Source organism: Pseudocercospora fijiensis (assembly GCF_000340215.1).
Source record: "Pseudocercospora fijiensis CIRAD86 unplaced genomic scaffold MYCFIscaffold_1, whole genome shotgun sequence".
Classification (NCBI taxonomy): Eukaryota; Fungi; Ascomycota; class Dothideomycetes; order Mycosphaerellales; family Mycosphaerellaceae; genus Pseudocercospora; species Pseudocercospora fijiensis.
In genome coordinates, this window is record NW_006921532.1 from 1885809 (window position 1) to 1912611 (window position 26803).

At 52.7% G+C, this 26803-nt stretch overlaps 13 protein-coding genes across 13 annotated transcripts; 5 read left to right on the forward strand and 8 right to left on the reverse strand.

Annotated features, from left to right (window-relative positions):
- Positions 1-362: 362 nt before the first annotated feature.
- On the forward strand, positions 363-1628 carry MYCFIDRAFT_26067 (uncharacterized protein; the record flags this gene model as incomplete). Its single annotated transcript, XM_007921535.1, has 2 exons — positions 363-1388; positions 1455-1628. 2 exons carry the CDS (start codon positions 363-365, stop codon positions 1626-1628), a joined length of 1200 nt encoding a protein of 399 aa, XP_007919726.1.
- A 67-nt stretch (positions 1629-1695) lies between these two features.
- On the reverse strand, positions 1696-3300 carry MYCFIDRAFT_184514 (uncharacterized protein; the record flags this gene model as incomplete). Its single annotated transcript, XM_007922722.1, has 1 exon — positions 1696-3300. One exon carries the CDS (start codon positions 3298-3300, stop codon positions 1696-1698), a length of 1605 nt encoding a protein of 534 aa, XP_007920913.1.
- A 454-nt stretch (positions 3301-3754) lies between these two features.
- Positions 3755-5282, reverse strand: MYCFIDRAFT_26225 (uncharacterized protein; the record flags this gene model as incomplete). Its single annotated transcript, XM_007921549.1, has 5 exons — positions 3755-4464; positions 4530-4648; positions 4719-4803; positions 4875-5022; positions 5082-5282. 5 exons carry the CDS (start codon positions 5280-5282, stop codon positions 3755-3757), a joined length of 1263 nt encoding a protein of 420 aa, XP_007919740.1.
- A 438-nt stretch (positions 5283-5720) lies between these two features.
- On the reverse strand, positions 5721-7285 carry MYCFIDRAFT_97278 (uncharacterized protein; the record flags this gene model as incomplete). The annotated part of the gene is made up of 2 exons (XM_007922723.1): positions 5721-7073; positions 7121-7285. Coding segments are annotated over 2 exons (1518 nt in total), but the record flags the coding sequence as incomplete, so codon positions are not given.
- Positions 7286-7556: 271 nt separating this feature from the next.
- Positions 7557-10533, forward strand: MYCFIDRAFT_205698 (uncharacterized protein; the record flags this gene model as incomplete). Its single annotated transcript, XM_007922724.1, has 7 exons — positions 7557-7573; positions 7601-7634; positions 7698-7717; positions 7752-8225; positions 8250-9649; positions 9680-9774; positions 9798-10533. The coding sequence occupies 7 exons, from the start codon at positions 7557-7559 to the stop codon at positions 9807-9809; spliced, it is 2052 nt and encodes a 683-aa protein (XP_007920915.1). The 3' UTR covers positions 9810-10533.
- On the reverse strand, positions 9978-11664 carry MYCFIDRAFT_97994 (uncharacterized protein; the record flags this gene model as incomplete). Its single annotated transcript, XM_007922725.1, has 3 exons — positions 9978-11171; positions 11233-11406; positions 11473-11664. Coding segments are annotated over 3 exons (1560 nt in total), but the record flags the coding sequence as incomplete, so codon positions are not given.
- A 116-nt stretch (positions 11665-11780) lies between these two features.
- Positions 11781-13127, forward strand: MYCFIDRAFT_169320 (uncharacterized protein; the record flags this gene model as incomplete). The annotated part of the gene is made up of 8 exons (XM_007922726.1): positions 11781-11811; positions 11877-11976; positions 12002-12114; positions 12141-12298; positions 12322-12528; positions 12567-12973; positions 13003-13086; positions 13118-13127. The coding sequence occupies 8 exons, from the start codon at positions 11781-11783 to the stop codon at positions 13125-13127; spliced, it is 1110 nt and encodes a 369-aa protein (XP_007920917.1).
- Positions 13128-13190: 63 nt separating this feature from the next.
- Positions 13191-14363, reverse strand: MYCFIDRAFT_98862 (uncharacterized protein; the record flags this gene model as incomplete). Its single annotated transcript, XM_007922727.1, has 1 exon — positions 13191-14363. A coding segment is annotated over one exon (1173 nt), but the record flags the coding sequence as incomplete, so codon positions are not given.
- Positions 14364-15639: 1276 nt separating this feature from the next.
- On the forward strand, positions 15640-17012 carry MYCFIDRAFT_3447 (uncharacterized protein; the record flags this gene model as incomplete). Its single annotated transcript, XM_007921436.1, has 2 exons — positions 15640-16471; positions 16522-17012. Coding segments are annotated over 2 exons (1323 nt in total), but the record flags the coding sequence as incomplete, so codon positions are not given.
- Positions 17013-17449: 437 nt separating this feature from the next.
- Positions 17450-18860, reverse strand: MYCFIDRAFT_201151 (uncharacterized protein). The gene is made up of 4 exons (XM_007922728.1): positions 18520-18860; positions 18440-18464; positions 18363-18389; positions 17450-18305 (listed from the first exon to the last, which is right to left on the reverse strand). The coding sequence occupies exons 1-4, from the start codon at positions 18759-18761 to the stop codon at positions 17466-17468; spliced, it is 1134 nt and encodes a 377-aa protein (XP_007920919.1). The 5' UTR covers positions 18762-18860; the 3' UTR covers positions 17450-17465.
- A 133-nt stretch (positions 18861-18993) lies between these two features.
- MYCFIDRAFT_127404 (uncharacterized protein) lies at positions 18994-20367 on the reverse strand (the record flags this gene model as incomplete). The annotated part of the gene is made up of 1 exon (XM_007922729.1): positions 18994-20367. One exon carries the CDS (start codon positions 20365-20367, stop codon positions 18994-18996), a length of 1374 nt encoding a protein of 457 aa, XP_007920920.1.
- Positions 20368-20833: 466 nt separating this feature from the next.
- Positions 20834-24034, forward strand: MYCFIDRAFT_27910 (uncharacterized protein; the record flags this gene model as incomplete). The annotated part of the gene is made up of 2 exons (XM_007921651.1): positions 20834-23284; positions 23432-24034. 2 exons carry the CDS (start codon positions 20834-20836, stop codon positions 24032-24034), a joined length of 3054 nt encoding a protein of 1017 aa, XP_007919842.1.
- A 410-nt stretch (positions 24035-24444) lies between these two features.
- MYCFIDRAFT_191928 (uncharacterized protein) lies at positions 24445-26210 on the reverse strand (the record flags this gene model as incomplete). The annotated part of the gene is made up of 3 exons (XM_007922730.1): positions 24445-24883; positions 24940-25262; positions 25959-26210. The coding sequence occupies 3 exons, from the start codon at positions 26208-26210 to the stop codon at positions 24445-24447; spliced, it is 1014 nt and encodes a 337-aa protein (XP_007920921.1).
- Positions 26211-26803: the final 593 nt, after the last annotated feature.

The window sequence follows — 26803 nt, forward strand, 5'->3', positions numbered from 1 at the left end:
CTGCATTCATTGAATCAGAGACACGGTTGTCACGTCTCTACTTGAAAGCACATCTGTCCCATAGCAACACTTTCTATTCAGAATGCCTAACAATTATTCTGAGAAGCTTGGCGGGCCGGGGATCAAGCTCAAGCTCAAGCTCAAGCTCAAGCGAGCTTCAGCCCTACACTCTAGTTACGCGCGTCTCCTTCATCATCCTACGAATTACGAGTAGGGAGCATGAAATCATGTGCTGAGTGGAGCGAGGCTTTCCCAATGGCCTCTCAGTAAGTCTGACTTGGCACAAGAACAAGCAACCCGCTAAGTACAGTACCGCAGCACTCCATCCGCTTACTGCCATTACGGCGCTGTTTCGTAAACGCATGTTCTTCCGTCGATTCCTGCCATTCTTGACCGTTGCCTGCTTGAGCTCCTTCTTTCTCGTCTCGATCATTTACGACTTGAGCTGGAATCAAGGACTACAATTGATTGGCATCGGGTCGACGGAAGAACGTATCATAATCGGAAGCGCGAAACACGATGAAGAGGCGAAAGAGTTCAATACACCGGACGTCAATTACTCGAGCCCGTACCCCGTAGGCAAGACGAAGCCTCCTGGAAGCAATTATACCAAAGCATTGGTCATCCCAAAGTTGAAGAGCGAGGATACGAGTTGGATCGAGAAGGAGCTGGGAGATATGCTTGAAAATGGCTTGTTACGACCAGCAGTCTACACAGTCAACGACCGCAAAGCAAAACTTCACCCTCTGAAGAACAAAGGCCACGAAGTCATGGTCTATCTCTCCTACATCATCGACTTCTACGACAACCTCCCGGACGTCAGTATCTTCATGCATGCCCACCGTTTCGCTTGGCACAATATGCAACTCCTCGACGGCGACGCAGCGAAAATGGTCCGTTTCCTCTCTCCAGAAAAAGTCACAAGAGACGGCTACATGAATCTCCGCTGCCACACCGACCCGGGTTGTCCAGACTGGTTGCATCCAGGGAATAGTAAAGAAAATCCGGACAAACCCGAAGAAATCATCCTCGCACATTCTTGGAGCGAACTCTTCCCCATCGATCCCGTTCCTACAGTCCTCGCACAACCCTGCTGTGCGCAATTCGCCGTCTCCAAAGATCGAATTCTAGCAACCAACAAGATGAGATATATTTTCATGCGAGATTGGATTATCAGGACTGATCTCCCGGATTACTTGTCTGGGAGGGTGTTTGAATATGTTTGGCAATTCATTTTCACCAAATCTCCTATCCATTGTCCGAACGAGACGGTTTGTCATTGTGATGGGTATGGGTTGTGTTTTGAGGATTTGGAGGGGTATTTGGAGATGAAAATGATCAAGCATGAATTGGAAGAGGATTTGAGGGTGTGGGAGGAGAAGAAGGAGGTTTTGGAGAAGAGTAAACAAGAGAGCGGTGGTGGTGGTGATGCTTCGGGATGGAGGTTTTTGGAGACTGCCAAGGTTTCCGTGCCGGAGCCTGGGAAGGATGAGGTTTTGAGGAGGCAGATTGCGAGATTGGAGAGGAGTATGAGGGGGCTTTGGGAGGAGGCTTTTGAGAGAGGGAAGGATCCTAGGCAGAGGGCGAAGCAAGTTGGGAGGGTATGGAGGGATGGTGATGGGTATTGAGGATGTGCCTTGGTTGATGATTGTGAGGCTATAGATTTAGATTTCTCCAAACGTGCTGTCGTGACGATCATTCTTGACATTGTGCTCCAGCACTATCTCTCAAAGGACCCCAATCTCGCTGATCTGCAGGCTGGACCTCGACCAACATATTCAGTCCCATAGCTTGATGTAGCACAACACCACAATGTAGTAGCCAAAGACCAATATTCTCGGCCTTGAACCTGAGCACAACATATTCCTTACCAGGCACGTAGACCGTGTCCTTCCGGAGCGGTCTCTCCAAGCTCAGAGAATTCTTCCCCAGAACATAGAAGCTGTGTCCATGGAGATGAAAAGAGTGACCGACTCGATCCTCGTTATGGATGATGAGGTCTATCCATTGACCTTGCTGTACAGATACGATGAGAGGTGGAGGTTCTGTAGGCCGCGCAGAGGTCGGAAGAGCTAGTAATGGTGGTCCTGTCGATGCTGGAGTCCAGGATGTCTGGTTAAAGGTACCTCGAGGCCGGTAGTCGTATTCTTTAGGGTAGCTGGTATTCGTGTACAGGACAATTGTCTGCTCTGCTGCCTTTGGTAAAGGTTCTGGAGGTCCGTTGCTGGCATTTGCGGTCGCAAGATCGATCCAGCTTACCCGGGTAGCGTCAACTTTCACCCCGGTCTTTGTTTCTGAAGCAGATAGTCCTTCAAAGTCCAGTGGCATTGCAATCGGAAACTGCTGTGATGTAGTCAAAGCCAGATTTGGAAAGTCGAGGTGTTCCTGGTCAAGAGTGATCGTTATCCAAGCAGAGGTGTGCTCTTCAGTCCTTTCCACGAGGACATCTACTCGCTCGCCTGGGTATAGGATACCGATGCCACTTGATGATACATGATAAACCTCCTGGCCTCCCTCAATTTCGAGGAGTGTCATGGTGTAACCGCTCATCGAAATTGAAATGCCAGTCAACGTGCCTGTGTTGACAATACGTAATCTGCTTCGTCCTTCGATCGATAAATATGGTACTTTCGAGTCCTCACAATCCACTGGTCGATTTGGCAACGCCATGGAGCATGCGAAGAATCCTTGGCCATTCATGAGCATAGAGTCTGGCGACGGTTCCGCCCCGAACTTCAGGAAGTCTTTCGCACGCCGATGATGATACCAGTCGCCGACCATCAAGAGCTGCTCAAATGCGTGATCAGCACCACCTTCGCTGTCGGAGCTTGATGGCTTGTGAACAATGAGTGCTCCGAATAATCCTTCGCTGCGTTGATCTCCATACCACCAATATGTACCAGGATTTGACACGTTGAATCGATACGTGAAGTTGCGTGCGGGCATGATGCTACACTGCGAGATTCCAGCAACGCCATACATATCTGTGCTAACATGCAGACCATGCCAATGGATTGCCAGGCCGTCAGACGAGTTGCTAAGCACATTGCGAACAACGATTTTCAACTCGTCACCTTGACGACTCTCAATCGTCGGGCCTGGGAAGGCGCCATTGACAAGATACACTTCCTTCGCCACGCCATCCGGACGAATGATAGCCCTCGTGATATTCCATTCAAGCTCAATCGTTCTTGCTTCGCGTAAGATATGCTCTTCCGGATGTAAATTTATCGTGGCATCGTTCGGTCTCGGTGTATGAGTCGGGTGCGCAACAGGTCCATGTCCAAAATCGAATTTCATAGAAGGCCTAACTCCAGCGTCCAGTTCGTCTTGACTCCAAGCTTCGTCGAAATGAGTCCCTGAAGAGAAAAAGAAGTATGCAATCATAGTCAGCAAAGCCGCGGCAGCAAGTAACGATAGCCTCCATTTCTGCCCTTCTCTGCCATTTTCCATGGCCCAGACAATCACATCGTGCATGGAGTCATGACAATTGTATAGGAGTGATGTGATGGAAAAGCGTTGTGAGGCATACCACTTCGGACTGGCAAGTGGCGAGCCGATTGGTACTGGGTTACACGCCAGCTGAAAGCAGTATGCGTCTTGCTCCTTCCGTGCGAGCACTACTCAGCGTCGCATGCAGGTAGTTTTCGTGCGCATTGCGACGATCTGACGTTCGACCGTGACACATCAGCTGTTCTGTGCAAGACTAATGCCGCATATACGATTTGCAGTTCCTTCGCACTGACAACTCCACTTATTTCGGAGGCAGGATTCTTCCTCGACACTCGCCAAAGCCAAGCACAACATTACCGTTGCCATCTTCACACCAGCCTTCAAGGATGATCTCGTCGCCATCTTCCAAATATCCTGGCTGATACGTACTGCTGACCTGTGGCATCACTTGAGTCTTCGTTCGCTCGGCTTCGTAAAGACATCCTAGTTCTGCCATCTCGCCCTTGTCATTCCGCCCGCTGCCTGAAATGGTGCCTGTACCTATCAAGTCGCCTGTTTGCATGCCGCAGCCGCTTGCGGCGTGATGCACCAATTGCTGATATGGCGTCCAGTATAGATATTTCAGGTTGCTAGTGCCAAGCACAGTCTCCTTGCCATCTCTGACAAGCTTGATCTCGAGCTTGATATCCAGAGCACCATCATCATTCGAGGGCCACGTCAAATGCGGAAACGGTTTTGGGTCTTGTGTCAGATGTGGCGTACAGCTGAATGGCTCCAATGCTTCCATGGGAACAATCCAGTTGCTGATGCTTGTGCCGAAACCCTTCGAATGAAAAGGACCGAGAGGGCGCATTTCGAAGAGCTGATGGTCTCGAGCACTCCAATCATTCAGCATTACGAAGCCGAATATGTGCTCTTTAACCTGATCGATGGGTAAAGTTTCGCCGAACTCGACCGGCTTGCTCACGAAGAAGCCCATTTCAAGCTCGAAGTCCAGCTTTTGACATGGGCCTAGCAAGCAGAAGAGATAGCGTCAGCTACGGGACATAGTTCGAAGAGCCAGGTAAGGTTCTTACCATATTTTGGCTCGCTGTCAAGACCACCGGAGAATGCGACGTTCTTCGGCCGCCTAATGTCGCGCGGTGATGGTAGGACCGATGACACGCGCGAGTTGTATACTGAGGGTGCATAATACCTATTGAAGGACGAAGAATCAGGATCAGTTCTAGTAAATGAAAAACTAAAGATATCTGTATGCCACGAACCAATTCTTGAAGATGTGTGCGGAGGTCAATTCGCCACTGCAATTCTTGCAGTGATCGAGGCTTGTGTAAAAGTCGCTAAAGCCACCTGGCAGCAGGAGGGAGAATGTCAGCTTTAAACATCCAATACCGCTTTTGACCCATCATTGGAATTCACACCCATTTGCATAGGCAGATGCTGTTTGGTCTCTGAGAGCGGGACAAGGCATGTCGCAGGGACTCGACCGGCTTGCAAATCTTCTTGAAGCTGCTTTCTTAAAGCCTTTCTTGTTTCCCATGATAATGATGCGAATTGATTGAGGGTGGGCTGGCACAGTCAGAAACGAGTATATCGAACAGATAAGTTCTCTGCGCCTCAAGACTGACTTGTGCAAAAATGGTTTGAAATCGCTCGTGGCCCGATTGAATCCTATCTAGCTTCCCAGTGCTGGCATATTGCACCAGGTCGACCGCATGATTACCAATGGCAACTGCACATCGCGGAGATGCTTCCTTCGCCGTTGAGATGACGCCGTATGGGAGATTGTGAATTGTGTAAGGCGGGCGGTCGAGAATAGGTGTGCTCATTTTGGATAGGCAGTCGATATGGTGCAAGCAAGATTGTTGCGTCTCCTGACGTTGCCGAAGGGAGATGTTTTAGAATATCGGCCCCGCCATGATCCACTTTGCCCTCTCAGCTAATAAGAACGACCTCTACTTCGGAGTCCGAACCTTCCTGAAACCGGCGAATCAGCATCGAGCTCACGGTCAAAGCAGCTCCTGCTATGGAGGCAGCGCAGCTTTGATGTCCATATTAATTTCATGAGCACAGTCGCTTGCCCGACCAAAGCCCAGGATCAGTGGAACCTGAGATCATCCTTATCTCTATAAGACATTCTTCCCCAGGCAAAGTCATTTGGTCTCAAAGGCACGAAGATGCGTTATGATCGCGTACGGGCCATCCGTATGAAGCCTAGGCCTCCCCTTCTTGAATTCATCTGATGCCTTTCACTTGGTCTTTTGCCTTCGCTGCCGAAATTTCTGCAGCTCTTTGAGGCTTGACATTATAAGAGGAACTGCCATGGGTCCAAGAAGCGGAACGTAAACAGCAACCTTGTGCTCATCTGGAAAGTACACCTGACCGACCATGGACGGCTCGAAGAAAGCCTTTTCCACCTCTTCTTCAGCTGTTCTGGCATTCCTCAAAGCGCTTTGAAAGCGGCCAGAGCGCAGATCCGAGCAAGCCTGGTCAAGCCGGTGCAGCGTCTCATCGACGGAGTTTGCAACTGAATCCGGGATTGCGATGGAGGTGAGTTTTAGTGTAAGCCTCGAGAGCGCTCCTAGTGTTGAAGAAGCAGACATGATAAGAGATGTCGCACGTTCTCTGGTAAGACTGTTGATCCTTAGGGGCAGCGATGGCGGGGAACTGGGAACACCTAATAGCGCAGCAATTTGATCGGCAAAGGTGAGCATGTGAGGTCGCAAGTCGTCTAGAGTCAATGTATCGCCCTTCTTCCCACTTGGATTGTGGATCTGTACTCCTCCCCATTGCGGTATGATCCAGCTGGTGCCTTTGCTCTCTGCAATTAGCAAAGGACTTTTCTCGGGTGACGGCACGTAAAGAACAAAGTTTATGGTAGGACCAGATCCAATACTAGGGCTTAGAGGCCATTCCGCAGCATTGACGAATCCCGTAAGATCACTATATTGCAAAGTCCAGTAATTCTTCGAAGCATCGAAGACCGGACCCGCAATTGAGGGACTGAAAGCAGCGTACAGTTGTACTTGAGTATCAATGGTGAACTTGCTGATGGGCGACAGCTGCTCGATCAGAGGCGTGATGTATTCCTTGATAGCCGCGTCAATCTCCCATGCCGAAGGTGAGGCAGTGGGCGTGAATAGCGAGAAAGTGAGGTGGTACGTCGAGGCATACTTGAAGGCGCGCGTAGTCTTCTTCTCCAACTCGTGCTGTTGCCCTTGACTGAGTTGTAGAGGAGCGACGTTTGCAGCAAATGGCGTATCCTTGATCAAGGAGGAAAGAGATGCGATCTCGTCGGTGAAGAGACGTGCCAATTCTTGCGACAGGAATCCAGCAACACTACCGAGATCTGCCAGCGAGGGTCTTGGTAGATTGAATTCCAGCTGCGATTGCCATGACTCTAACCTGATACCAGGCGTCGATGACTCGGATTTTACCACGACAGTAAGCGCATTATTTGACAACTTCACATTGTCCGCTGTCACGTGAAAGCTGTGCAGCGGCGATATCTTCTGCGCGTTGAGCATGTTCTCCGTGTGCCCAGCTAAGACGGCGGCCTCCTGAGAGTTCAGAGCCGGAGCTCTGAGGTGTATCTGCAGCGGATAGTGTGGCGTACAAGCCTGTCCTTCTCAGCAGAGCGACTTGCATGGATGTAAGATTGACCAACCTTGCCTTCAGCCCACGAGTTCATGGCTTCCAGAGGAAGAGATGAGCGATGGATTGATGTCGTCCAAGTCCAAAGTGGCAGTCCCAGCATGACCACGACCGCCCAGAAGGCCATGATTATGATGCGGCGAGTCCATATCGATGACGAGGACTCTTCGGGAGCTTGAGAGAATGCCGCCGTCGTCTTCTCGGGTTCCACGTCCATTTCGAAAGTCCTGTTCAATCCATCGGCATTGGCATTGGCAGGTCCAGGTGTTTGGCAAGGTCAGACGTGTCGACAAGGAAAGGAGCCGTGGAGCCATCAGCCAATCGGCAAGCAGCAGCCACGAACCGGCTTCCACGCAACACCTTTGCTTCTGCTCCCGTCGTCTGCCACGCCTCTCCGAGCATTCGGTGGATATGCGCATGCTGAATAACGCGTCTGACGCGCTGAATCCATGCCGCGTCTTCTTCAGTCTTGGTAGGTGCGAAATCGTGACAGATTGATCTCGCGTCACTCGTATTGCGTACTTTCCGTGTGAAACAACTACCTCTCACATGCAACCGAAACATCTCCTTCACTGCACGTGAACTTCTAGAGAAAGCTCGCGCCAGATGCGTCAGACAAGTTGCGCCTTGTTATTTAAGCTCAGACTCTTGGTCTCCACTCCCCACTTCCACCAACTTCAGAACAACCACAACATGGGCGACGACCGCTTTCAGAAACTACTTAAGCTTCTACCCGAAGAGAGACTGCCCCCACGAGTCCCAACGCCGCCACCAGAAGAGCCGCCAGAGGAAGCACCAGAAGACGACGGCGACGTCTACAAGTCGCAAGAGTATAAGGACCTCCCTCACGCAAATCCCGACTACGTTTTCGCCGACAAGGTCGCACGTGCACCCCCGCGACCTTCACCAGTGCCACGGTCAACGCCGCTTGTGTACGAGAGCGACGAGCCCTTCACTTTCGATCCAGACAAAGGCAAGACCGCACCTGCTGGAACTAGGTTCTGCCCATTCAACGCCGTCACCCAGTACTGCTACAGATTCGTGCCGAAGCTCTGGACTCAACCACTCGCCAGCGCCTTCTTCGACGCAGAGAAGGTCTACAAGCGCAGTTGGAATCTGTAAGTGTTCGCGATGACTTGCAGCGAATTTGCGCTAATGTTGAGATTTCTCAGGTACTACGTCGCCAGCAGCGACACAGGTGTTGTGGCATTTGTGACCCAAGAGCAACTGCAGACTCTACTTGACGAGATCAACCACGCATTTCCCCAGGCAGATATCAAGATCCCAAAGTGGGCTCTCGAGGAAGGACTTCTCGTCGACTTCGACGATCTCGAGTCGAGCTATCATCCCCACCTCGCAGGCACTTGCAGTTCGCGCGCCCAGTATAGATCTTGTCTTGCCACACTGGATCGAGAGCCGATGATGTCGATTCCAACCGACGGAGACCGCAGCCTCGAGGCTTTCAGAGAGAAGATGGCCGCAGTGGCCGAGATCACCAAGAAGCGCAAAAAGGGGGCAAACGCGAGAAGACACCAAGAAGCTCTCATCAAGCGGCAAAGCATGGTTCGGCAATCGCTCCGTGGCCAGCGCTACCTTGGACTGCATCCAAAGAACGACACCGAATCACTTCTTCCAGACATCCCATCGCTTTCAGTCTCTGCTATCGATCCTGACCAACCGGCACCATATCCTTTCGATGGCGAACCAATTTTCGTCTCCATCGACTGCGAGGCTTGGGAAGAGCCTCCGCGCATGGTGACGGAGGTTGGGCTTGCGACGCTCGACACGCGCGATTTGAAGGGCGTGGCACCCGGCGAGAATGGCGAGAATTGGCATCGATTCATCAGAGGACGCCACTTCCGTGTCATTGAGTACAAGGAGTGCGTCAATCACAAGTTCGTCCAGGGATGTCCAAACAACTTTGAGTTTGGTAAGACTGAGTGGGTCGGAAGGGATAGCTTGGGCTTTGTGCTGGCTACCTGCTTCAAGGAGTCATACTCAAAGGCGGCAACCAAGGACGACGACTTCCCGGCATTGGGAGCAGACCGAAAGGACGTGACATCAGCGGAGCCCGAGGAGCGAAACCTCATCCTTGTTGGTCACGATGTGATGCAGGATGTCGAATACTTGGACAAGATCGGCTACAATATCCAGCGCACCAACTTCATGGATACGCAAGACACCGTCAATATGTACCGCACCTACAATCAAGAGCCGAATGCTCGCTCTCTCGGTAGCATTCTGGCAGACCTTGGACTGGCGTCGTGGTACCTGCACAACGCTGGAAACGATGCCGTCTATACCATGCATGCCATGCTCGCTATGTGCGTCAAGACAGCAGCTGACCGAGGTAGTTGTCAGGCCGACGAGCGCATCGAGAAGAACAACAAGGACCGCATGGAAGCAGCAGTAGAAAGCGCAAAGGAGCGAGTTGAGCAGGACGGCGAAGGCTGGGAGAATGGCGATGGTGACGATGGAGGTGCTGGCATGCCGCTCACGGAGGCTGATCGTCCGCAGTCCAAGCAAAAGCCGCTTTTCCGTGGTGCTGTCCAAGGTGAGCCTCTCTGGTAAGCTGCTCTCGATGGCGGGGCCGAGCAGGCTAAGGGCGTGCAAGATTATGCATGGCAAGGCTCCCGGTTGCCGCTGACAATGCCAGAGCTGGATGGCGTTACAAGGCAATGTAATGATAGAATACAGACTAGGTTGTGCCTGGATCGTCGGCCGCAGTCACACGATCTCAATGGCGCTGCTATACAGCCATGTAAATGCAGTCAAACCCGATCCCCCTTGGTGTGAACCTCTTCCGATTCGGCCTGACTCCGCAATGAGGATGGCTTTTTGGCTGAAGTGGTGTTTAGTCCTCAGCTTTCGCCATGCTCAGGACATCTTCGCAACACCCATCGCTCCCAATATTTCCGCTTGTTGTTGTCGACACGCAGACCATCATCATCTAGCTCTTCTGCCGACTCAAGGCGTCCACCACCACTGCAGGTACACCAAGGTGCTGAAGTCGGGGTGTCTGGCGAGTTGAGGTTGGGAAAATCGACCTCGTGTGCTTCTGGGCCATGCTCGTCATCCGAGTCTTCTTCTTCATCTCCATCTTCGTCCTCATCCTCATCCTCATCCTCGTCTTCGTCTTCGTCATCTCCATCGCTACTGTCTTCATAGCCATGTCGTCCTGTGCCACTAGGTCCTGCTTCACTTTCATCATCTTGGGCTTCTTCCTCGTCGCTGCTGCTTTGCGAGAGCTCATTAAAGTCCGGCAGCTCGGTTCCCACATCTTGCGAGAATTGCTGAGAATGGTAGTATTGCGTATAGCCTATTCGGCGCAGGCTCACCCATTGAAGCTCGTGCATCTCAGCTCGTAAAACTTTCAAAACATCTTTCCAAAGACTCCCTTCCTTCAGATGCACATCTCGCAGCCGCAAGCCCCTCAAACCAGGATGTCGTCTCACCATGTCGAAGATCTCCTCCTGCTCGAGCTCCCATCCTTGAACTCCAAATGCTACAAGTTTCTCCCACCTCACGTCGTGGAAGACGGTCTTGAGAGGGAGGGTGAGCGGGCGATGGGACGGAAACCCAACATGCACGGCTCTCATTTTCCTCGCTCGCGTGAAAACTTCTTTGAACACTGTCGATAGCTCCTGCACCTTTGCATCCAAATCCTCGTTGTCGTCGAAATGTAGCGTGAGCACTTCTAACCGTTCAGCTAATGTTGAAAGGTACTGGGCACTTTCTGGACTTAGCTGCAGCAGGCTGAATCTGCTCCATGGTACATTGATCGATGTTAGCAAGGCTGTGATGATTGTTCTTGCCGCATGTGAACACGCCCTGCTCCAGTCCAGATTAAGAACAGACCTTGCATGCTCGTGTCTTGAGAGGTAGCTGAGTAGCATGCGATCTTCCGAGTCGGCAACACGCAACAATTGTACCAGTTTCAGCTTCGTGAATTTTGCAATAGCCTGCTTCAGGATGAGCACATCGTCTTCATTGGAGCAGATAGCCCTCTGCTCCGTTCTTTTTCTTCGCAAGCTGTCTATATCGGTGTTTCGCAAGCCCGTCCGCTGCAAGTCCTCGGACAGCGCATCCAAATCGTTGGCCTCTACTTGTTGTTAGCAGCAGGACTAGATACGATTTGTAGCATGCTCTACCATCGTCGTAAAAGTATGGCACCAGGTAGGTGAACCTTTCCACTAAGCAAGCTAGATGTGCGGATGCAGCGAGATTTTGGAGGGTCTTCAAGCCTTTAGCCGAAAACCTGATAGTGACTCTGGTGAACAGCACTGGGCGACCGATCTCCTGCGACGAAGAAGATGACTACGTCAGTTGCACACAGTCAAGACGTCCTCTTCCGCTCGGACTTACCTCAAAACGTTTGCATACGCAGCGGAACCTGCCGATATCACTGATGGAGCCGCGAGACCGATCTGGCGCTGGCTCAAAGCTCTCCACGCTGAGGTGCTTCCTCTGGTCAATGCTGACTTCTTTGTCGTGGTGTCCGGGCTGAACGAAGCTCAAGATCCTCTCGATGAGTTCAGTTGGCCATTCGATGATCCCAGCAGTCATATCTGGTGCTCAGTGTTCAGTGACAGCAGAGCTTCCCGGCGATGAAGTGTACTCATGTCATTCAACGGTTCGTATGGCATGCATAGGCGGGTGCTGGTAGAGGGCTCATGCGGGACTTGGGACAGAGGCTTGATCGAAGTGACACGGGCCGCGAAGAATGAAGAAAGGAAAGAGCCTAACCGGATTGCCGACGATGGATATAGGTCCATGTAATACCGGCGTCATGGCCGGCGCAGAAGAGCACGATGGAGCGCAGGAAACGGCGGCCGAGAGTGTCAGTAGGCCCAGCTCGCCAATCGGAGGGTGGAGCGAACATCACATGATCGAGTGTTAATGTGGGAGAGCCGTCCCGCACTGCAAGTGTGAATTTTTGGGTGCGAGGAGCGTGTTCAAGATGCTTGACCCTGGAGCTGGCGAGAATGCGGCCTGAAGCGAATCGGAGTGTGGTGGAGCAAGAGCTTGTGCAGTAGTGAGCTGGAAACTTGCGGCCCATTCATCCGCGCAGCGCGTCAACCGCAAGTTTCCCGTCGAACGGAAGGCATGCCACTATTGGGTTTACTGGTATGGCAAGCGCGAGCGGATGGGTCAAAAGCCTGGCGGCGGCGAATCAGCAGTGGCTGAACATGTGCATTGCCAGGTCGAGGGCAGGGCGGGGCGGAGTGCGCCATGTATGATATCACCGACTACGTGCTTGCCACGGTCGTCGGTCGTCGCCGCGTCGGAGAATCGTCGTCAAGTGGCGGTCAGCGTGCCTGGAGTTGGTCGTGGTGGACGTTGGCTGTCTTCGATGCTGCTTCCCGAAGCAATCGCTGTCGCAAGGATGCTCGACTTCCGGCGTCTCCTCAGAATAATGATGTGACGCATACGGTAGCATTCACGCTCATGCAGTGCAGTCCAACAAGCAGTGGCCTGTACGAGCCATGCTTTCCGGCCCTCGCCGCGTGCATGTCACCCATTCATGGCTGGTGGAGGCTGGAACAGTAGTGTCGATGAAAAGGAGAGAAGTCGGCACCCAGATAGGCTTTCGCACGGTGCAACGGCACGGCGGGCCAATGCGGTGCACGCTTTCGCCGTTTGTCCTGTTCCGAGGAGGCGGTCTGCTTCTTTATCAGCACCACTCCCAACCACGCCAGACCGACGCGCATCCTCTGCTACGGCATGAATGCGCATTGCAGCCGGTCAACCATGCTCGACTAATGCGGTATGCGCGCAAGCGCAAGCGCAAGCGCAAAATTCATGACGTGGCCACCAGGCATTCGCCGAATGGTGGAAGGTCTAGGTCCTGCCTGCATTCGGAACCGTGAACCCGGAAGGCATTCACAGAGATAGAGATCTAAAACGGCGAGCCACTCAAGGCCACTGGGTATATGTATCCTCTACACGCCCATCTGGGACCTCTCTGGTTCGTTTCGGGTCCGTCTGTTACCACTTACGGGAACAAAAGCGCCCGGTGAGACTTGCCACGAACAGCCGCCGCACGTACTGTACGCTGCTCTGCCTCAAATCTTACCCCCAGCCTTCCTAGCCAGCTTTTCTCGAATCGCTGTACTGCTGATCTTATCCTCAAATCCTTCTTTGACACCCGACTCTTCGCCGACGTCAAGAACATCTACCTCGAACACATCCAGCACGTGCCAGCCAAGCGCCTTCCGCTTGTCGTTCACGGCCTTGCCACCAGATCTCGTCTCTGCACTGAGAACAAGTGCGGAAAGATTCTCCTCGGTAATCGTGGGTCCATATGGATCTTGTATCTCTGTGCATTTGACGACAAGGCCGTGTGGATAGGATATATCAATCGACTTTCCATTGGGGCCGGGGTCATCTCTGATGCTTGCATGTCTTTGACCACGAGAAGCTTCCGTTGAGAAATCGATGATTGCGTTGAAAAAAGTCGCTACCGCCTTCTGTCGATCAACCCAGCTCTGTACAAGGTTCGCATGCTTTTTGTTGACCAGCAATGCATCGCCGGTGATGCCGATCGTTGCACTTCTCTCTTTCGGAGCCTCTTCTTCATCCACCGCAAATATTGTCATTGTTATGAGGAGCTTGTGCCCGACATGCAGGTGATCCCACGTACCGCCGTTGATAACGTCAAAGTGTTTCTGGTATTTTGGATTTTCGGGTGCAGATGAATGAATGCTCTCGTCACGCGCTGACTGTGGAATGCTCATCACTGGGCCGCCCTGAACACGACTGACCTCTGCAGATTGACCTTTCTCAGTAACGAACGCCCGAACCATTGCCTCTCCAGACTCCGACTCAACGCCGAACGCGAATTGCCACTGTCTGCCTGATCGAGCCAATGTGCCAAGATCAATCACAGGTCCATAAGGCGATGGCTGCGTTGCCGTTTGTTGCGCTTCGGGCGACCATGCTATCAGAAGTACTCGAGCGTCCACGCCGTCATCATCTTCGGTGTTGACGCCTTCCTGAGCGGCTGCAATGGTGATGAGCTTGTAAAGCCCTGCCACAAATGCCTGAGTCTCGTCGTATATGCTTGATCTGGTCGCATGTCTTTTGGCTGCAAGGTGCGAGCACGCAAGCGCCACTTCCAAAACGGCAGCTTTGGGATGGTCGGATGAATGGGTGGCCACTTCCTTCAAGACTTGGCCAAGGGTCTCGCCATAAGCTGCTTTCAATGCTGCGCCAGTTGCGGGAGAAGGTAAAGGAGGTAGAAGGAGTAGAAATCTTGGCGGCTCACCCACCTGTGGAACGTCCATAATGCTGTGAAGGAGGAATGCAGGATCCTTTTACTGGCCTGGCGAATCGACCTGAGGCTGCCAATGCTGGTTCACGCAACTATTTGAGGCCCGGCTCAGCAACGAATGAGTGCGATCGTCTTTGCTATGTTGATGTGCCGGTCTGCACAGTTGTGCGCTCTGCGTCGCTGCCAGAGCCGCGTCTGAAGTGTTGATCAAAAGTGATGTTTGTCTCAAGGCCGAGGCCTGCTCGTCGATGATGCGGCTCTTTGTGGCCCCAGCCCGGTTTGCTCTGGCCCGTGCCGCCGCTTACTTACCCAGGAGCGGGTTAGTGTATGTCTACCGCCTATTGTATTGCAACTGCTAAACGTAGACCACGTCGACAGGTCGACTTTGCCTGCAGCAGAGCACGAGGAGGAGCGTCCGGGCAAGCGCCCACAAACCCTCAGCTCCGACGCATTTGGCCTCGTGAGCCATCATGCCTTTCGGACATCATCATTCAAATTCAAATCAGCAGAGTCTCGGGGCTGCATTATACAATGCCGCATCCGCATTAGGTTCTCCGGCGGCTCCCAGTCTACAGCGGATCGCTTCAGGATCGACGAGTGCTGGGACAGATGCCTTTATACCACAACCGAACGAGCCCAGCGCATACAATCAGAATGCGTCTACGCCTCAGACAGGACGCGTAGGAGAACTCGAACAAGCAGCAGCTCCGGCAGCAGCTCCCTTCTCAGCGCCTGTGTCTGCTGTACCCGACTCATCCCAGCAATATCAGACCCCGAGACGGTCCCATACTCACCACAGGAGCGAAGACATACGCGGTCAGATTCCCCAGCACACATACAAAGACCCCTACTCGCCGTCCGTAGGGCCCTCTTTCAACTTCCAGCAAGCAACACCGCAAGGCTCTGCTTACGTGCCCACCGTAATACCGTCCAACGCCGGGTTGAGCAGCGCACTGCCAGGCGCATTGCAACCCGCAGGTGGCTCGCGGCCGCCCGCTTCCACAGCCTATACTGCGCCGACGACAGTGCCCACCATGCAGCAGCAACCACCGCCGCTTCACACTAATGCGTCCCAGTACGCCCAGACCCAACCACTTTCCCGCCAGAATACCCTCCAAAGTCAGTCACGCGGCAGTCCAGGAGGATTGGATGTGGGACAGAAGTATATACCTTTCAACCAGACACCAACGCAGACGCCGACCACATCGAACCCCAAAGCATACAACATTTCAAATGCGCAGACTCCCTCGGCAGGCCCTTCGCATAGCCCACTCAACCTTACCGATATTCGCTCACGCGCCATCTCCGACGCAAATGAGGGTGCTTCAGGCACGGCCTTCTTCAGCTACTCTGATCAGCCTACAAACTCCAATTACCTGGCACCCTTTCCTACATATGCATTTGATTGGTGCAAATGGCCTGTGGTGAATGGCTCATCGGGAGCAGGCAAGATGGCCGTGGGCAGCTACTTGGAAGATCCACACAATTTTATACAGATTTTGGACACTCATATAGTACCACAGGATGTGGCTACTCCGGGAAATGCGCCATACGGACTAGAGTACAGTAAAGTGGCCGAGGCTACCTGCGCATATCCTGTGACCAGAATATTGTGGGAGCCGCCGAGCTCTCAGAAGAGCAGCACCGACTTGTTGGCTACAAGCGGAGATCACTTACGATTGTGGAGCTTGCCCTCGCCTCCGACGCCCCATTCTGCTCATATCAATCGCAGCGCGTCCGCCAACATTCGAGATCCTGCGCCTCAAAAGCTGCAGCCGCTTGCTCTGCTTTCGAATAGCAAGACCCCAGAACATACTGCGCCTCTCACATCTTTGGATTGGAACACACTCTCACCGAAGCTGATAATTACTTCATCGATTGACACAACTTGTACCATTTGGGATATACCAACTTTGACTGCCAAAACACAGCTCATCGCACACGATAAGGAGGTCTTCGACGTGAGATTTTGCGCAGGGTCTGTGGACGTCTTTGTATCATGTGGTGCCGATGGAAGTGTGAGAATGTTTGACTTGCGTAGCCTGGAGCATTCGACCATCATTTACGAACCCGCAGAAAAGGCCGACAAAAGTAAGTCGAAGCTGACCTGGGCTGCTCAGGGCTACACTGACGTATGATAGCTGCATCGCCGACTGCATCATCTCCCTCGAAAGGAGGACAAACGTTGTCTTCGGCACCTCCACTTCTGAGGCTAGCTGCCTCGCCTCACGATGCTCATCTTCTTGCCACGTTCGCCTCCGACAGCAATGTTATCCGCATATTGGACGTTCGACAACCCGGCCAGGCGCTGCTTGAACTCAAGGGCCACAAAGGTAATCTCAACAGCATCGAATGGAACCCAAGCAGGAGAGGGATGCTTGCTTCTGGTGCCGACGATAGTCTTGTCATGGTTTGGGACCTTTTGAATTCTCAGAATCAAGCTTCGGTGACTACCAATGCCATGAATGGTAACGGATCCGGGCAACCTGACTCATCTGGCAAAGGGCCATTTGCCAGTTGGAGATGCGAGTATGAAGTTGCCAACGTTTCCTGGGCGCCTCAAAGTACATTAACCCAGCAGGGCGGGGATTGGCTCGGTGTATGCGCTGGTAGAGGTGTCTGGGGAGTCAAGCTATGATTATGATGAGCATGATAATGATGATGAAGATTGAGTCGTTGCAAGATGAGAGCATCCTATTGCAGCAGCAGGTGCAATCACGCATACATTGTGCGGCAGCGGCCGGAGTCTCAACGTGGGCATATGCTCCAGTCCTACGAGAGATTGTACCAAACGCCGAATCACTCCAGCACATATCGCATTGTGATTTGAAGGGATCACTGCATTGGGAAACAGATACACGACCTGTGTGACTGGGCAGTCCCATCAGATGGTGCTCTCCGTGTCATTTGCGCTGGTCGGCTTCGTGGAAAGATCAGGCTTGCCGAAGGTTCGCGTCCATACCAGTCTGCAGGGACATCGCGAGTGTGCACTCTCTGCTTTGCTATGGACCCACTTGGCTTGGCAACGCAGCAACCAGTGCTGTCGAGTATCGACCGCCACATCACAGTGTAGGAAATGGCATATTCATGGCTTGTTCAGCCACGAGATAATATCCTCCTGCAAAGCACGCATAACTCCTTTCTCGCGCCAGAAGTGACCTGCACCTGAAATTTCCGTCCATTCAAGCCTGCCCAACGACTGCTCTGCCAGCTTTTCCGACCACATTCTGAGCTTTTTGCTTGATGTAAATGTATCTGAACTTCCAAATGTGATGAGAGTGGGCCATTTCAAAGACAGCGTCCCGGCGTCCTGCTGATCTGTCGCTGTGCCGGATGTGAAGGGGATTCCTGGTGAGAGCAAACTGGTTGTGAGCGGCACCAAGACCGGCGAAATGAGGAGATACTGGACAGCGATGGGATGATCGCCGGCCTCGATATTGGTATCGTCTAAGTTATGCTGGTGACGTGAATGCCGCTTGATATGCGACTTGATCTGGTGCGGCACTTCGCTTATGATCTCTGCGCTTCGTCTTGAGTCTCGGCTTCTTCGCCGTTCTGAGCTGCTACTCTCTTCGCCACCGATGTTCACCAGCGCGCTTCGCAGCGATCTGGTACGTGAGGCACCATCGGTGCGATCCTCATCACGATCCTTTGTGGCTCGCGACTCCTGTGAGGCTTGTCGAGTCTGTTTGGCCAGAGTTCGTGCTCGCAAGAAGATCTCTGATGCTGCTGTGCCTTTCTCGGCGCTTTCGAATCTCTGGAGGATAATGGGCACAGATGGGAGTCGGGCCAGGATTAATGAGCCAAAGGAGTATCCTGCGAGTAGAAGGTCAATGGGAAGTTTTGATCCATTGTCCGTCTCGACGTCGCGTTTCAAATTTTGCAGATAGTACACTGCTAGCCCAATCACGGTACTGTAATCATCCTTCCCAAGCAGAAATATCAGTACGTAAACAACACAGGTAGACAAATGTCAACGGACCACTTCCGGTTTGCCAGTCCAGGATGTCTGGAGGAAGGTCAGTCATGTACACTCGTATTAATGGAAGCATTTCGTACCTTGCCAGCAGAACCGCCTGCTCCCCTAGCCACATGGTTAGCTCTACGAAAGTGACAGACAGTTGGCCTAGGCACCATACCTGAAGTTGAAAGTAAGCACCACGTAGCCTTGCTTCAAGAGACATTCTGTGACCGAAAGCACAGTCTCATCATCGTAGCATCCACCTAAGGGTGCATACGGGTGGGCAACGATTGCGCCTCTCAAACGCGCTTCACTGGATTGAAGAATGCTGAATACGTCTTTTGGGTGATATATCCTGCAGTCGAGACTTGTGTCATCGTGGATCGAAGGGACGGTGAATGAATATGTCGGCTCGTTCATGATTCATGGCACTTCTCTTCGAGGCACTGTTCTTGAGTTGCGTATGCTGGCATGGAAATGCTGGACGCTAGTGCCGCGTCATGATCTTTGTTCAAGTTGTGAACAGTGTCGACTTCATACAAATCCAAGTGGAAGTGGGATGGAGGTGACCGGGTTTGGCGGGGACATCACATGCCGAGCCACGAAGCAGAAATTGGAAGTCACGACTTAGACGTTCAACGGTGATGCACATTTACTCAGTATCTATATCTCTAGCTTGCGAGAAAAGAAGTTCTGGAGGAGGCTCATCATCCTCAGCATCAGAGATGTGGCTGACAGGCCTAGCTGTTACAAAACTTTGATCCAGAGCTCGTATTTCATCTCCCGGGTCCGTCTTCTCCATAGGCGTATCACTGGCATCAACATCTCCATTCGTGGATGTCGTCGCATCGTCACCGGTAGCTCGATTCAATGCACCCAGGAGTATCTGTTTTCCTCTCTGTAGCGCGTCCAGCTCAGCTCCGAGAGCTGCCATCAACAGCCTCCAATTGCGTTCCTCTGCTGTCTGCAATTTGGTTTGAAGAGCTGCCATCACGATCTCCATCTTGCCCAAAAGCTCCTTGAGGCTTTGTGCTGCATCTGTCTCAGGAGGCTCTTCCCATGCCGAGTGAGAGCCAGGGGAAGAGGGTAAGTGAGACATACCTACGCGAAGCTCTTTTTCGAAATTGTTAATCTCGGCGACAGCTTCGCGCCATAGCATAGCTCCTTCGACAAGCGCAGACCTTTCAAACTCGATATCTGCTCGCTGATGCATCGTCGAATCGCGTTGTTCAGTCCAGTATTCCTTTGCTAAACCCAAGTTTCTTCGCTTTTTCGGTAGCTGCCATATCGAAGCCTTGCCTTCAGACGATGAAGGTCTGGGATCAACACTTTCCGGCCTGACGTTGAGAAATTTCTGGATGTCGTCTTCAAGCTGTCGCAGGCTGTTCGAATATGAGGCCATCTTGGCCTGAACCGAGTTCTCAACAGCAGCAGCCTGGCGAAGCAGTTTGCGATGTCTGGTCTTCATTTCCCCTAGCTGAAGCTCAATCTTGTTAATCTCTGCCTGAAGAGCGTCGGCCTCTTGCTGTAGTCGCTGGGAGCGGATGGTATCCTCACTCAAATCCACATTGTGCGATGCCTCTCGCAGACCCTCCCGCTTCTTCTCCCATGAGTCAATTTGTCCCAATATCCGCTCCTTCTCGCGCACTTTCGTGTCTACTCCCAGAAGCTCCTCTTCTTTCAAGCCTGCCAAAGCGACTATGCTATTGTATATCCCCTTCCTTGCCGACTTCAACCCTGGCTGCCTGCGGAGAGATTTGCGAGGTCGACGAGCAGAGGAGCTCCTAACGCTCTGTACAGTGGGCGTAATGCTTCCAGTTGAGCTGCGCTCTTCCACGGAGCCGGCCTCCAGGCCACGTATTAACCCTTCAGCCTGTGCATCCAAGAGAAACTGCAGATCTGCTTCAAGCTGCTGCTGTCTGTCATCGAGATCGAAGGGCTTCTCCACCAGGGCTGACTCTGCTGTCGGGGTGCTTGAAGTCTTTGGAGCGACGTAAGTGCTCTGAACTATTGGCGGCGGTATCATGGATGCGGTAGGTGATGGACTTCGCCAGCGTGGCAGCTCGTGACTGGAGTTTGAGAGAAAGCGCGCCGTGCTCGACGAAGCCTGCGAGAACCATGCTTTACTCGAAGACATGATGATTGAAGAGGATACAAGCGAAATAAGATGCTGGAGGCCTCCGGTCTCAAGTGCTAAGAAGGTCAGCCAAAATGTCAGCTGCTACTGCTCAATCTTGGGATGGCTGTTCATGACTGCTCCTTCGTTGCGAGCGTACATAAGCCAGCGATACGCAGCCACACCTCCAAAACCAAGTCAACTTGTGTGTGTGTGTGTGTGTGTGTGATGTTGTCGCGTGTTCATTATTATTGTTTGGGACGAATGAGCTAGGTATGGCTCTGGATAGACATCGATAAGGAGCACACCAGCTTGGGCCAAAATCGACGTGCCCTCTGCAGCTTCTGATCCTCCTTCACATGTTCAAACAACTCACATGCAGCATGAACGGCACCGCGTCCCGGTGACAGCGGTCGCATTCTGGCGCGACGATGTGCTTCTTGCTGGAGAGGGAAGCATTCTGAGTGCATATGATGTTCAAAATAAGAGACTACTGGCATCGGTGAACATTTTTGATGGACAAGCAATACATGGCATCATCAGCAGCAATGCCAGCGATGGCCGCCTGTTGCTCTTGGGCGGCCGCTACGTGCGGGCCCTGACCCTCTCGCAGAACGAGCACATATTCTTCAAGCTGGGCACGATTGCAGAAGCCAATGACTGGATATTGGACGCAGCCTTCTCCGACTCAAATTCAGATGGAATATGCAGAGCAGCGATTGTGACAGCACACAGTGCACTGACTATAGCAGCTGTCGACCATGCGCTTGATACACGCCTCGAAGATGTGGTGCCCGGGTCCAACTGCATACTATACACCGCACAGGTAACATGGCTAAGTCCTTTTAAATGTCTCATTGCATCAGGCACTGCTTTCGGCGACATCATTGTGTGGTCATCCGACATTTCAGAGCATAACGGTAAGCACTCTGCGATATGGCAAACGCATTACACGTTCTCTGCCCACGACGGATCTGTTTTTGGAATCCAGATAGGTTCTGGAGAAATCGCCGTAGCTCTTGGTTCAGAGAAGCATGTTCTGGCCAGTTGCAGTGATGATCGAACGATCAGACTATGGAATATATCAGATCTTTCGTCCCGCAGTCCTGCCATATCGGAAACCCAACGGGAGACTGGATTTGGCTCTAAACCAATCGACGAAACGCACGCACCGCCATGTATCGCGAAGGTGATGGGCCATATATCGCGGATTTGGCACGTCCGCCTTCTCTATGGCACGCAAGGTGCGAACAGCGATCAGAATGCTGCCAAAGGAGATCCTGTCCGGCTATTCTCATTTGGGGAGGATGCAACCTGCATCTCTTGGTCTTTGGATTGCCAGCACGACTCCTCTTCAACACCACAATATGCCTTCCAGCAGACAAATGTGGAGAGAGCTCACAACGGGAAGAACATCTGGTCTGTGGCGCTTGGTACAGACTCTCGCATTGCCACCGGTGCTGCAGATGGTGCTATCTCCGTCCTTTCCATGCTCGGCACGACCGTTGCTGGACGGAGGAAGAGATTGACAATTCATTCTGAGAGCGGCCAAAGTAGGCCGGATCTGGTCAGATCGTACAGCTTCATTTCAGCGACGGAGGTGCTTGCCATTACTGACCAAGGCAACATCCTTCGACTGTCCGTGGAATCTGATGGCGCTTCACGACTCGTAAGGGTTTCGGACTCATGTTCAGATGCCGTGCGTGGCTACTCGATATGCACTGGTGATCACAGTGCTGGATTTTTCGCAGGCATGAATGGAAATGTCTACGCGTACGACGCGGTGGAAGACCGATGCTACCAGGTCGCCAAGACGGAGCGCAAAGTAGTTGGTCTCTACTCGCAACGCATAGCATTGAATGATAAGAAAGGACACGCCGTGCTGATCACGAACATTGGGCTGCCAGTTGCGCTTTGTCTGCAGATTTCATCCAAGGAAGGTCGAGGAGATATGACCGCAGTCAAATCCATACAATTGAACCTTCCCGACAAAAGCTTCGTCGTCACTAGCTTCGCACAGAACGATGTTCCTGGCTGTTCGTTTGCAATTCTGGGCTCCAGAAGCGGTTCGGTCGCCATTTACAAGCTCGAAACGCAGTCAAACGGCGGCAGTTCGGATGCAGTATGCTGCGCTTCAGTCCATGGCAAGGAAGCCGTCACATCTCTCAAGGTCTTTGCAACACCTCATGGAAATGACGTACACATCTTGTCCACTGGTCGCGATGGCACATTCGCAATCAGTACGTTCGAAGCCGACACCAAGAGTGCCATCCATCTCACGCGTATCCATCAATTGCTCCTGCCTTTCGGACCAAACATAGAGGGCCAAGACTGCATCGGCAACAGTGATATTCGTGTCTGGGGCTTCAGAAGCAAAAGTTTCGTGGTCTACGACATCTCAAGTCAACGCGAGATCATGAATGTAGAATGCGGTGGAGTGCATCGAAATTGGACATTTGAGCCCGCCATAAATGGCGGCACATTCTTATGGACTCAAGCCTCGAACTTGTACTATCAACGGCAGTCCAGCCTACCGTTTGACCTGTTGAACTCTGGAGGGCACGGTCGGGAGATCAAAACGATGGCGACAGCGCCAACCAAAGCCGGCTTGATGATCGCCACCGGCGCCGAAGACACCAACATCAAACTTTGGTTGCGTTCCGAAGACGGAAGCTGGCGCTGCTTGCACACATTATTCAAGCATAACACTGGTATACAAAACCTCTGGTGGTCGCAAAATGGAGAATACCTCTTCTCCAGTGGAGGGTTTGAAGAATTCTTCGTATGGCGCATCCGCTACGACGTACCCAAGCTCGGCATCGGCGTCGTCTGCGAATCGAAGCATCCAAACAGCGGCAGTTCTGACTTGCGCATTACGAACTTCGACGTGCAGGAAGAAAATGTCGGACAAGTAACCGGTCGCGATTTCCGCATCGCGATGGTATATTCCGACTCCAGCGTCAAAACCTGGCAGTACCAAAATCGCAAATGGACACTACTAGCATCAGGCTCCTACTTAGCATCCTGCCTCACCCAATGCCTCAAAATCAAAGCGTCCAAATGCTTCTTAACCGCCAGCACCGATGGCCACCTCGCAGCATGGAACATGAAATCCTTGGAGGCGAAATGGTGCTGGATTTCACGACATCAAGTCCACCAGAACGCCGTGCTTTCCATGATATCGCATTCAAATCTCATCATCACCGGCGGCGACGATAATGCCCTAGGCTTCACGTTCGTGGGTGAAAGGGACTTCGATAGCTTAGTCGTGCCACGAGCGCACTCAGCAGCTGTCACCGCGCTCGCGGTTGTTCGGAACGAACTCAACCGCTTTTGGCTCGTCACTGCTAGCATTGATCAGCGTGTAAAGCTTTGGCAGATCGATGTTGCTGATGTTGGCAGGGAGGGAGTAGAAGGCATCAAGATCAAGCTGGTGCAGAATAGCTTTACTGCTGTAGCGGATGTCTCAAGCATGGAAGCCGTGGTATTGGAGGACGGGCGGGTGGCCGTGGTGTTGTGTGGTGTAGGTATGGATGTCTGGCGCATCGACAAGGACCTATCCGTTGAAGGGTGTTAATCATGGGGACAAAATCGAGACAAAAGTTCCTTCCAGAAGATTTCTTCATTTCATCCTCGGCGCATCATCTACAAGAGAGTGCAACCACAAGTCTTCCTGAACAGTAAGACTGCCATAGCTCGTCAATCGGGTAACGATCGATCCGTCCTGCGCCTTCCCAGCATGGTTGGATGCACATGAAACAGCCACACAGAACTCCCTCCCCAAGTGTCACACCTGTCTTTTCTATCCGCATGTGCCCTGAATTCCTGTCGTCAGATAACTCCGTCCAGACGCCTTGCTTTATATCGCATGCTTAGCACAAAATACATGAAACTGGGGTTGTCGTTCCAACACGGTGATGCCTTTCGCTGTTGGATCGGTCCGGCTTGGGTATATACACATTACTGTCGATTTGCCGATGGCTTTCGCTATGAATGCAAAATGGCAACGTCGGTTCCTTGGGTAGTGTTGAGATCGCTGGCCTGCACGCTGCCAGCATTTCCAACCCAGCAGTTTCCGGGTCGTTCGCCACCGGGTTGGTAGATGGCTACCGTGCAATTGGCGCCATCGTTCCAAAAATTGTAGCCTGCGCAAACTTCGACGCAGTCTGAGAAACTGTAAACATATGCTTCGGCGATTCGCTGGGCGCCGTCGTCTGATAATGGATTTGAAAGATTGCAGTACTTGGTGAATTTCAGTCGTGCGTGTTCTGGTACTGAGCCCGAAGAACCGGATGCATATTGCGATGTGTATTCGGTATTGTTTGAGTCGGGACATTCGTTTAATGGTGTGTATGTCGGCGTGGGTGCTGAGTAGGTCGAAGTAGCAGTTCCCTTGCTTGTCGTCTGTGTCACAGGAGAATTCGTGCTGCTCGGATGTCAGTGCATGCACATTCCTGAGGGCGGCAGAAGGGGACTTAGTACATGGCTGTCTGTTGAGCCTGATTCTCCCGTAATTGCTGACCGCCAACTGCACCTCCCACGGCCGCACCCACTATGATGAGGACCATAAGCAGTGCTACTAGCAGAAAGGTGCGTATCTTCATTCCAAAGATGATTCGCGGCGGCCTGTTGTCACCGGCAAAGCCATGCTTGCCCAGCTTGGCATCGTAAACGGGCGATTCTCGAATGACAGGAAATTTGTCGGAGGAAGGATAGATGGTATCGTCGTACTCCAGGCCATGTGCCGGGGCGACTTCGGGTGCGTTGTGGTATTGGTACAAGGCTGATAGCCGCTGGGGACCTGACTGTTGGCAGGTCGAATGTCAGCATGAGTGCCACGAGAAGCACGACTAGTGAGCATTGGTTGTGCACCTGCTACATGTAGCTGTCCAATGCCACGACCACGGCAGGAGCGGGAGGAGGATGTGGGAGTGTTGAGCGCGTACAGGGTGTATACGTTGGATGTGAACGTACTTGATGATGATGATGTGAGGAGTCCATAGCTCAACTCACGCCGAAGGCATGGAGCGAAGCGCAACAAACGCGGTGTCGAAAGGAGGGCAGGCGGAAGGCGGAAGGCGGAAGGCGTGTCCAGGCTGGACTGGCACTGGCACTGCAGCGTCCCAAGGTGTAGCAAGAACGAACGAGACGCAGAAACAGCAGCAACAGAAGAGTGTCGGTGGGGTTGGTTCAGGTTGGTTGGTCGGTGGTCGGTGGTAGTGGTGGGTGTGCCGGCTGGCTGCCACGCTGCCAGCCGTGAGATGCGTCAGGACGGTTGCCGTCAAGGTACAGGAGCTGCTGGGCGCGAGAAGAGCGAGCAGCAGAAAAGGACGTCTGGACTGGCACAGGCACAGGCACAGGCACAGGCACAGGCACAGGCACAGGCACAGACACCTCCCATCACCAGATGAGATGCGCAGATGGATGGCGTTGGCAAGGTTCGCCAGCTTCACCCAACGCCAGAGCATCCCTGCGCATGCAGTACAGTACATAATACATACAGTACATGCCATGCCATTCCCCTGCCGCCGCCTGCGTCTGCAATTCTGCATTGGCACACCCGCATTTCCACCATTGTCCGCCGCCATTGGCCGGTCGCTAATGCACCACGCCACGGCTGAACCATCGCCTGCTCCGGCATTAGACGCGCTAGCCAGCCAGACACTTTCGGCGTCGAACGGCCATGCCATGCTTCGACGCTGCTGCCCAGTGCCCATCCCATGAAACATGAAACATGATCCTCCAACGCCCATATTATTATCACCGCCTCGTTGGCTTTCTATGCACCTGACAGCGCTTCGAGGCAGATAACAAGACTATCGATTTTGCTCCCGTGAACACAATCGCACCGAGCCTTTTCAGCTGTTCACCAAGCAGGCAGGCTACGGAGCAACATGCATATATCCGCGATATTGCAATTCCTAGACCATAACTTAGTGGTCCTGCGCATCAGCTTGTACCAAATGACGCTGTTCTCGCTGCTGCACTTGCTGGCCATGCCCTTCGAAATAATCTTCCTGCTGCACTCCTCAATCAGACGGAAGACATGAAGTGGCACACGCTGCGGCAAGCACGGCACCCACCAATTCATCATCTTCCTTGTACGCCATCCCCGACCAGCCTCCACCTCCACCTGGCACCCGCCAGCGCACAAGCTCCTGTTACACGACAACGCTGTCCAGCGGGACTTCTGCTGCAACATGCACCGCTTACCAGCTCCACTGATACACGCTCCACATGCTCTCAACGGAAACAGACGACGCCCCGAGACAATTGCTTTGTGACTTGTCGTGATGGAGCCTCTCTCGTTTCACAAGTCGTCAACCCAGCATGCTCCTCCCTGCAG

Excerpts from the sequence above, each read along its gene's own strand:
- MYCFIDRAFT_201151 (XM_007922728.1), bottom strand. The coding sequence starts at position 18,761 with ATGAACGAGCCGACATATTCATTCACCGTCCCTTCGATCCACGATGAC. Across the intron at positions 18,465-18,519 it reads GTGCTTACTTTCAACTTCAG|GGGAGCAGGCGGTTCTGCTG; the intron begins GTATGGTGCCTA and ends CCATGTGGCTAG. Across the intron at positions 18,306-18,362 it reads GGACTGGCAAACCGGAAGTG|GATGATTACAGTACCGTGAT; the intron begins GTCCGTTGACAT and ends CTGCTTGGGAAG.